Below are 8,700 nucleotides of genomic sequence, written 5' to 3' on the forward strand. Positions count from 1 at the left end.
TAGATTTTAATCGACAGCCAAGCTAACCAGTGTTGTATGAAATCTAATGTGAATTAATTCAAGATATTGGAACATGACCTACAGTCACCCCAAATCTGCCACATATGCTTCCTTTTATGCTGCATGTTGTTGTTTCGAATTATCACAGCAGGACTAAGTTTGGCCCTTCAATTTGGACACACAAAATATAATAATAGTCCAGAGTTCATCTAATATCAGCGTGCTCCATAAATGTAAGCTTTGACTTTGCTGAAAGTTCAAAATCTAAGTTCTTTCATTCGTAATCTATAGCTTGTGTTCCATCATTCAGGAAATCAACTGTTGGGTGCTTAAGCAATAAGACCCAGGTTCGCAGTGAATGATTAATGCTTTTATCGGTTGGGTATATAGGCATGCATACAGAATGAAAAGTAGATTTCTTCACAGTCATACTTCCAGCACAGTGTGGAGCAGAGACTTGGAGGAGATGAAGAGAAGATGAGTGTGTTCTAGGACCAGTCCTGCGCCGTGACGTTTTAAACAGAGTTCTGGTTGCGGTAGAACCCTGCAGGGTGACGGGCCGCTTTGAGAAGAGCTGGGTGGCGGCTCAGGAGGTGATGGATGTTCAGAATGCTCTATTGGCTACATGTCCAGTCTCCTGCTGTTGACAGTGTTGTCCTCAGTGCACCAAAGTGGGTGATCATTAAAGCTACTGTCAGAAGCCACACCCCAGTGCCTCCTCCTCATATTAAAGCCACTTTAAGGGACATAATCAGACATATGAAACACAATCTCAAGTGTAGATGTATCTACAGTGCTGTATGCATGAAGCAGCTTGCGTAAGAAAATGGACAAGGTTGGACGAAATGGACCGAATAATCTAATCTTGGAGTCTAATCTGAGTACAAGAGCACAAACCAAGAACTGCACCTTTCACACCACGACTGAGAATTATATCGTAATTACCATCCATTTGACATACTCCCCTCACCGCAGAAGAATAACAGCATCTTGCAGGTTTATGGCACTACATCGCCATTCCATTATTTTGGTAATATATAAAACCATTTCCACATTCTTCTTCAGACAACCCGGCTGTGTTGTTGATTGAAGTAGGTCCATTTAGCTGAGCTGAGAAACTTCATGGAAATACGCACCCAACAGTTTAGTCCCCTGGATGTAGTTTGACCTGTTAAGCATGGGGAGGGTGGGAAGACAGATGCTGGGTTATTTCATGGGTTATACCATACGTCCCTGGGACATGCAGTGTAAATTCAGCCTTATGGAAAAAGTTCCCTTAACAGCAGACAGGAGACTTCATGTCACCTGTTGAGCTTCTCGTTCTGCGAGTGAGCCCCGTCGTCTGAGGAGCCAATGGGAAGCAGCATGACGTTGCGTCCTGTGGCCTCCTGGAAGGTCAGGGTCACGGGGATACTTCCTCCCTCCCGCGTCAGGTCAGGCTCCACTCCAAACACTGGGGACACACAATCCTTTAGTACCATCATAACTGGAAATTCGGGTAATCAGTAGATGTAACAATTTCCCAATGCTTGGACAGCTATCCAAACATCCAGGTTTCATCAATCAAATTATACAGGAGTTTATACCGCCTCAAGAAGGTAATGATTATACTTAAACACAGGATAAGATGGTGAAATATCCTATGCCACTCCCATACTCCTCACAAGGCCCTACCGCCCATCTTCTCTCCAACAACCATAACCGTGCATGTTATTAACCAACCAACCACTATTAGAACACTGCAACATCTACAAACTGATACTGGCTCGGCAAGGATCCAGAAGCACAGCGTACTATGTTCATGGTCCATTGCTTCAACTGCCAAGTACTCAGATCATCACATCAACCTGGACTGACCTTCAAACAAAGCAACAACGACATCCTAAACACACACCAGTTGTTTGAGCAGAACACAACAACAGCTACAATCGGATACTGGCTCAGCAAGGATCCAGAATCACAGCATACTGTGTTCATGGTCACTTGCCTCAACTGCCAAGTACTCAGACCACAACACCGCCCTGGACAGACCTTCACGCAAAGTAACAGCGACGCCCACAACCACTTACAAGCTTTTCACTGGGGTCATCAGGTGGGCACCTCCCTTCGTTGGTGTTTCATTGATTTGAGCCCACAACACCTCCAGGAGGCTCAACGGTGAGGGCTGGCGTCCCAGCCTCACACCCCTCAAAGCTTGCTGTTCAACCACCTTTTATGTTACCCATTTCACCTTCCCAACGTCTCACCCATAAGACCGGTCAAGCCACCTTTATGGGACATGACCCCACGTAGTCTGTGCCCTCTTAATCCACAGCCATTGGCTAGCTCTTTCAGCTACCACCGACAGCTCCTTCACAGCTGATCTTAACTTTCTCCCTCTAAGGCAGAACTGTGTTAACAACGATGTCATAGATTTAGCCACAAAGCCCCTAGCACCTACTTCTACTGGTCTTATGTGCGCCTGCCATCCGCGTTCTCGCACATTGGCCACCAAGTCAGCGTATTTTAACTTTTTCCTCTCAAATGCTTCATCAACCACGTCTTCAAATGGAACTGTTAATTCGATAAAGTAAACAATCCGTTTACTTTCCGAGTACAACACCATATCGGGCCTCAATGAAGTTACTGCTATGCACTCCGGAACCTGTAGTTTTCTCCCTATATCTACTAGAAGTTTCCAATCTCGTGCTTCACCCCACCTGCCAACATCAACGGCACAATCGCGTTCTCCTGCACATTGACCCTCCCTCACAAATCTACTTGCGTACCGATTACCAACACTAGTCAATGCATTAACCTCTAAGCACTTCTTATCAAATAAACACGCTATGGAATATGTCCATGACGGGTTTACCATTCAGTGAGCCAAAGTAATGAGGATGTGGTATTGTGTGTACAACAGATAGCGTAGAAGATCCAGGTCTAATGTGGTGGTCCACGTTTCTGTGCCTATACAGAGCCCCCCAAAACAGATGCAGTCTTACCAGTCTTCATGGCCTTTCTGCCAGCCATATAGTGGGGATGGTTGAAATCAGACACCCAGGCCTTGGCTCCATGGCCCATGTAGGCTTTCATCTTGTTAGGGCTTTCCAGCTCGGCAAACCTCTTCTCCAAGTAGGAGATCACCTGAGAGATGAAAACAGATTGCGTCCTTGTAAAAGCCATTAGTGTGTCTAAACCATGCTAGATCTCATCAACCACACTGAGGGGTCCTTCTCAAACGAGGGAGCTTATCAAAAGTGAGCCTCAGAGAGATTACATGTATTCTGGCAAACCCCAATCAGATTTCTTCCCATGTTTTTAACTGGGGAGTATAATGCAAATAAATTTTCCGCAAATGAAGTTAGCTGTGGCGACAGTCATTGCCAGTTCAGTTGTTTTTTCTTGATGAACACATTTAGCAACAGGGAAGATCCATACCATACCTGAATACCAATGAAGCCAAGAAATCACACAGGGTGTGATGTACGGAAACACCCAAGAGCTTTCTACTCCACATACGTGGCATTGCTCAGAGGTCAGTCATGCAAGTACGCCTCAAATCTGAAATTTTCTCATACACAAACCTAACCCAACCAGAGGTTCCTGAACAAGTCTATTTTGGATCTATTCAGCTCACAACACATTTAAGCCAGGTTGTCATCATCAACCCTGCTCAAGTTTGACACCACCGCCAGCTGTAGACATTTTGGTAAAGGAGCAAAATGGGCCACGCACATGTTTCTCTACCACTTTGGGGTCCATATCTGGAACCAGCCGGATGGAGAACTTGCCGTTGACCTTGCGGGGGATAACCGTCTTGGCACCACCGCCCGAGAACGCTCCCTCGATGCCATGCAGCGAGAGAGACGGGTACCTCCAGCGGTGCATCAGGACTTGCTCCTACACCAGGATGACAAGACCATCAAACACGAACAACATGGTGCAGGGAGAGCAAGTTGACGTTCTCTCTCTGCTGGCTTTTGCAGAAAAGGCTTTTTTCATGAAGAAGAGGCGGGGCTTACCTTTGTGGCATGTAACAATCGGGAAGCCCCCATGTCTTTCGCGTACTCATGCAGGTCAAAGTCAATTTTCTTGTACAGCTTCAACTCCTCGTCGGTCACTTTAGCCACTTGGTCATATATCCCCGGCACAAGGATCTTCCCCTTCTTATCCACCAGCGAGGCTGCAAACGCCCACACACATTCACTTTTCAGACATTAATCCTCTGCTAATACTCGCAAAAACATTGGGATAATAAACACAATCCAGGAAGTATGGAGACCAACTTAAGTATACTACTACAACAACACAGATTTATCCGTCCAACAAACAAATTATATTAAGCACACATCATTTACATTATTAGGACATAATACCACATTGTTGGGAGATTCAAGTCAAAAACTGGTCCTAGATCAAATAATTGAGTACCCAATACATTACACCATTAGCCTAGTCTGCCCCCAAAACCCTCTGCATGCTGGTGCAGTAAGAGCAGGCGGATGCCCGTACGCACCCATCAGAGCGATGAGATCAGTCATGGCTTCATGAACGGACCCTCCAAACACTCCAGAATGCAGATCCTTACCACAGCACTCCACCTGTGGAAAAAAGCAGCAGCAGGCCACAGTGAGGCCCTCTGGGGCGAACAATCCTGCACTTGCACGATCTAGAGGCGTCAGAAAGCAAAGACTAGCGTGCGGAACCAGCGATGACGGAGCCCCGGCCTCCTCACTTCGATGTAGAAGTAGCAGATCCCTCGCAGGCCGTAGGTGATGCACGGCTTGTCCTTGCCCAGCCAGTAGTTGTCGGAGATGCAGACGTAGTCCACGTCCTTGAAGAAAGAGTCCTTGCGCGAGAACACAAGCTCGTCCAAGCCCTCAGAGCCAGACTCCTCCATGCCCTCGAAGCAGAACTTGATGTTGATGGGCAGCTCCTGCAGGAACACATGACAAACATGCTCTTCATTCAAGGTAGGAGGACAATACTGCAATATTTCAACAGCTTGGTGTAATGTCAAAGACGTTCAGCAAACACACAAAGACACACACACACACACGCACACACACACACACTTTGTGCATTTAGTTTACATTTGTGTAATGTGTTCCTCAACTAAAGCAATCATTTTTTTTATGCGTGAGCCTGCAAAGTCAGTGATTCTCATCAGTGGCGGACTTAGCAATTTGGGGGCTCAAGGCGAATTTAGCTAGGGGGCCCATCAACATTAATATGCGAGAAATAAGTTCAGGTTCACACTACACGATTTTAGGCTGGTTTTTCAGTTGCCGACTGTTTTTGTAGATCGCCAACAGAAACTGTGGTCGGAGGCAAATCGGGGATCACGAGTGGTCGCCAACTCATCGCAGACGACCGGCAGATATCTAGCATGTTTAATATCTAGCTCAGTCGGTGACTGTGAGTCAACAGCAGCGTCTAGCTTCATACAACTTTACTACAACACTGTGTTTAAGTTATTGTGACAGCACTGGAGAAATAGTGCGATTGACTATATCTATGTTCACTGCAACGGAGAGATGAAATAATTCTGGCAATTTGGGACTATGGAGTGTTTAAACGGTAAAAAAAATAATAATAATAATAACGAAAATGTGGAGTACATGTACATTGTTTTTTTTTCTTCTACGTGGTGTTGCTGGTTCTCGCGAGTGTTTCGTTTTCGTGTTCTCGTGTTTTTGGACGGCAGCCAGATGAGTCGGCAATTCCCCAGTCGTTTAATTCGTGAGCCCGCGTTGCCGATCAGTCATGTAGTGTGAAAGCCACAACAACTGAAAGACTCGCGATTACAGCACAACCAGTCATGTAGTGCGATCGGCACAAAAACCTGACGACTGAAAAGTCATGTAGTGTGAACCTGGCTTTAGCTAGACAAGGGGGCCCTACAGTGGGAGGGGCCCAAGGCAATTGCCTAGCAACGCCTCTATGCAAAGACCGCCTCTGATTCTCATAATGAGAAGCCAAATCTACTTGAACAAAGTTCATGAACTTTAGACCCCACATACTTTAACATTAACGACCTATTAATCTTCAGCATTTGAACAGAATACATATAGATACAATGCACGTCAGCTGTGTGTGGCTGGTTTATTACACGTTACAAAAGGTACAACAGGCAAGATCTGGAAGCAGGTTTGGGTTCATAATCTCTAAAGAGGGCCTGCTGACTGGGTTCAAGGCACTCAAGTCCGAGACCTGAAGCAGAACCAACTCCGTTTAAAGATTTCAAATGTTTGCTTTATGGTTTTAAAACAGTGCAATAGAAGTAATTTGTCTTTAGATAAAAAAATATATATAATGATGCTGTGTCAATGCTGAATTTGAGTGAGGTTATATTAGTGTGTACCTGTCCTATCTTCTGAAAGGCCTCAATGATGTTGAACCAGGCTAGCACAGGGCCCTTGTCATCTGTAGACCCACGACCATAAAGTTTACCTGCAAAACGGGCTCAATTTTACACCAGAACCACAATGTACAGGAATTAAGAAGCACACAAACCAACACAATTTGCAAACTGGTGCACACAAAAGTCTTGACCAGTTCTTAGTTATTAATTTAGGAAAACATTTTTAAAAGCATGCACAATTACAGGTTTATTAAGACAAAGCTGAGAATCTCCATTACAGCCCCTGTCTTTTGTGCAATCTTGCAGAATATCACAAGATCAGATCCCCACCACAACCACATTCACTTCTGCATAGCACATTTTTTTACAGTCTCAATGACTTTTACACCCAGTCATCAGTGCACAGATCACATGGCTACTGAATCAGGCCTGTCACATGAGCAACATTCAAAAAACTACAAAATGCTTAGTTAGGATCAGCTGTAGTTTGGATCGTCAATTAATCATCAGTACTAATGCAAATTCATCCTCTTTCCCCCTTTCTTTGTTTTTTCCCCTTCATCTGACAATTTAATGTCCCTAAACTGGGGCCCACTGGATAACCTGAAGTGACAGTAGTGTGTATTTAACTACGAGATGAAGGCCTAGTTACATTTTTTGCAAATGTATGGCTTTGTCTAGAAATAAAGCATTGCACAATTCATCAACTGAACACCATAAACCAATCAATAACAATAACAAAACACCACTGCATGAACCCAACGAACTGGGATACATTTATACTGAAGGACATTAGAAATGTGCCTTCAATGTACAAGTTTAGTGCACCATAAACATACCATCTTTCTCCACCAGGGTGAAGGGCTCCGTATCCCAGCCGTCTTCGATGTTCGCTGGCTGGACGTCCAGGTGACCGTAGATGCACACCGTCTTCTTCCCTGGGTCTGAGCCCAACCGACCCAGGATTATGGGAGGAAGAGGGATCTCTTCACCCCCCGGCAACTAAGACAAACGGTAAGCGTTAGCGTCCCACTTTAAAGCAGATTAACTGGACACGTCCAATCCAAAATGAAATAAGTTCAGATTTTATTTTTAATGACTAGCATGCTACAAGCTCTCCGATCCTGAGCTGGTTTCAGTGCACCAGGCACGAGCTCACCTTCTCCTTGCTCACCTTCTCCTTACCGATGTCCACTAGCTCCACACTGCCCCCGAGCCTCTCTATGTCTTTACCTGCAATCTCCATCATCTTCTGGATTTCTCCTCGTTTCTCTGGCCAGGCAGACACACTCTGCACTGCCACCCAATCACCCAGGCGCTGCACAAGTCAAAAGATGTGCAGTGCATTTGACCTGACTCCTGGAGAAGTCTTTATATATACACACACACACACGCACACATGTATACATAAATGCACACACACTGTGACAAAGGCTGAAGGCAATGTTTGGGAGACTTAGGAAGGTTAAATGGATGCTCTGGCTTCCAGGGCAGTGAACTGGCTCTTTGGTCTGGTGGTCATAGCTCCTACTTGACTCCTTTTGGTTCAAGTTCTAGGTGGGGTATCCGCCTTCAGCCATCGGCACACACACACACACACACACATACACGAACAACGTCGAATTCAAAGCATACCTTAACGTATGTGTCCTGGTGATCGTCCACATATTTGAAGAGAGTCTCGAGGTAAGACATGGTTCTCAAATGTTGGGTTCAGAAGCGGTGTAGAGAAATCACAGACTGGAGTCAGAACTCTGAAAGAGCACAGACTTTTACAATCAGAGAAAGACTTCGCCCAAACAACCTGTGCAACTGCTGACAAAACTGATAGCAAAGATTAAATGGGTTCAAAGATAACTAAATAAAAACTGCTTATTGGTGCTTCAGCAGAAAGATTAATTCCTTTCCTGATAATAAAAACATGACCTAGGCTGATTACACAGAGAAGCAATGCATCCGTCAAAAAACTTTACTAGCTAGATTAATTATGCAAACAAACTCGCCGTGTATACTTAACAATTTTGAAAACCCACCTAAGCGGTTAAGAAAATAAGCAAATAAAAAAGCTTTTTATGCAAACATGATAAGTGCCACAAGTAACACTGATTCTCGCCGAGTAATAAAGGACCAAAGACCGTATTAAAATACGCAACACCACAGCATGAGATAAGCAGCTCGTAACAAACCTGAAAATGTTACTGTTACTCCCGTCACTGTCGTATTTGGTATTACTTTATATGAGTTGCGTTTCCGGTTCTCTGACGAGCTGTCTGAAAGGGGTTTAGAATTTGTAGCCAATGAAATCTCGCCAATTACGATTGACAGGACTTTTGACCAATCACGTTTCGCCCTTT

General features: G+C 44.8%; 1 protein-coding gene across 3 annotated transcripts; it reads right to left on the reverse strand.

Annotated features, from left to right (window-relative positions):
- Window positions 1-348: 348 nt before the first annotated feature.
- Window positions 349-8,648, reverse strand: cndp2 (carnosine dipeptidase 2). Of its 3 annotated transcripts, none has more exons than XM_077009851.1 (12): window positions 8,533-8,648; window positions 7,982-8,100; window positions 7,506-7,664; window positions 7,186-7,348; window positions 6,347-6,435; window positions 4,718-4,918; window positions 4,499-4,583; window positions 4,005-4,165; window positions 3,718-3,882; window positions 2,985-3,126; window positions 1,306-1,453; window positions 349-1,168 (listed from the first exon to the last, which is right to left on the reverse strand). In XM_077009851.1, exons 2-12 carry the CDS (start codon window positions 8,039-8,041, stop codon window positions 1,102-1,104), a joined length of 1,440 nt encoding a protein of 479 aa, XP_076865966.1. In that variant the 5' UTR covers window positions 8,042-8,100; window positions 8,533-8,648; the 3' UTR covers window positions 349-1,101. The 3 variants fall into 3 exon arrangements, with proteins under 3 accessions (XP_076865966.1, XP_076865968.1, XP_076865967.1); XM_077009853.1 differs by having other exon boundaries at window positions 7,521-7,664; window positions 8,533-8,647; XM_077009852.1 differs by lacking the exon at window positions 8,533-8,648 and adding an exon at window positions 8,380-8,526.
- Window positions 8,649-8,700: the final 52 nt, after the last annotated feature.

This window comes from Brachyhypopomus gauderio, chromosome 6, assembly GCF_052324685.1.
Source record: "Brachyhypopomus gauderio isolate BG-103 chromosome 6, BGAUD_0.2, whole genome shotgun sequence".
NCBI classification, from domain to species: Eukaryota; Metazoa; Chordata; class Actinopteri; order Gymnotiformes; family Hypopomidae; genus Brachyhypopomus; species Brachyhypopomus gauderio.

Coding starts and splice junctions, on each gene's coding strand:
- cndp2 (XM_077009851.1), bottom strand. CDS start 8,041: ATGTCTTACCTCGAGACTCTCTTCAAATATGTGGACGATCACCAGGAC. Junction 6,436..7,185: donor CACCCTGGTGGAGAAAGATG/GTATGTTTATGG, acceptor CCCGTTTTGCAG/GTAAACTTTATGGTCGTGGG. Junction 1,454..2,984: donor CAGAAAGGCCATGAAGACTG/GTAAGACTGCAT, acceptor GTGTGTCCCCAG/TGTTTGGAGTGGAGCCTGAC.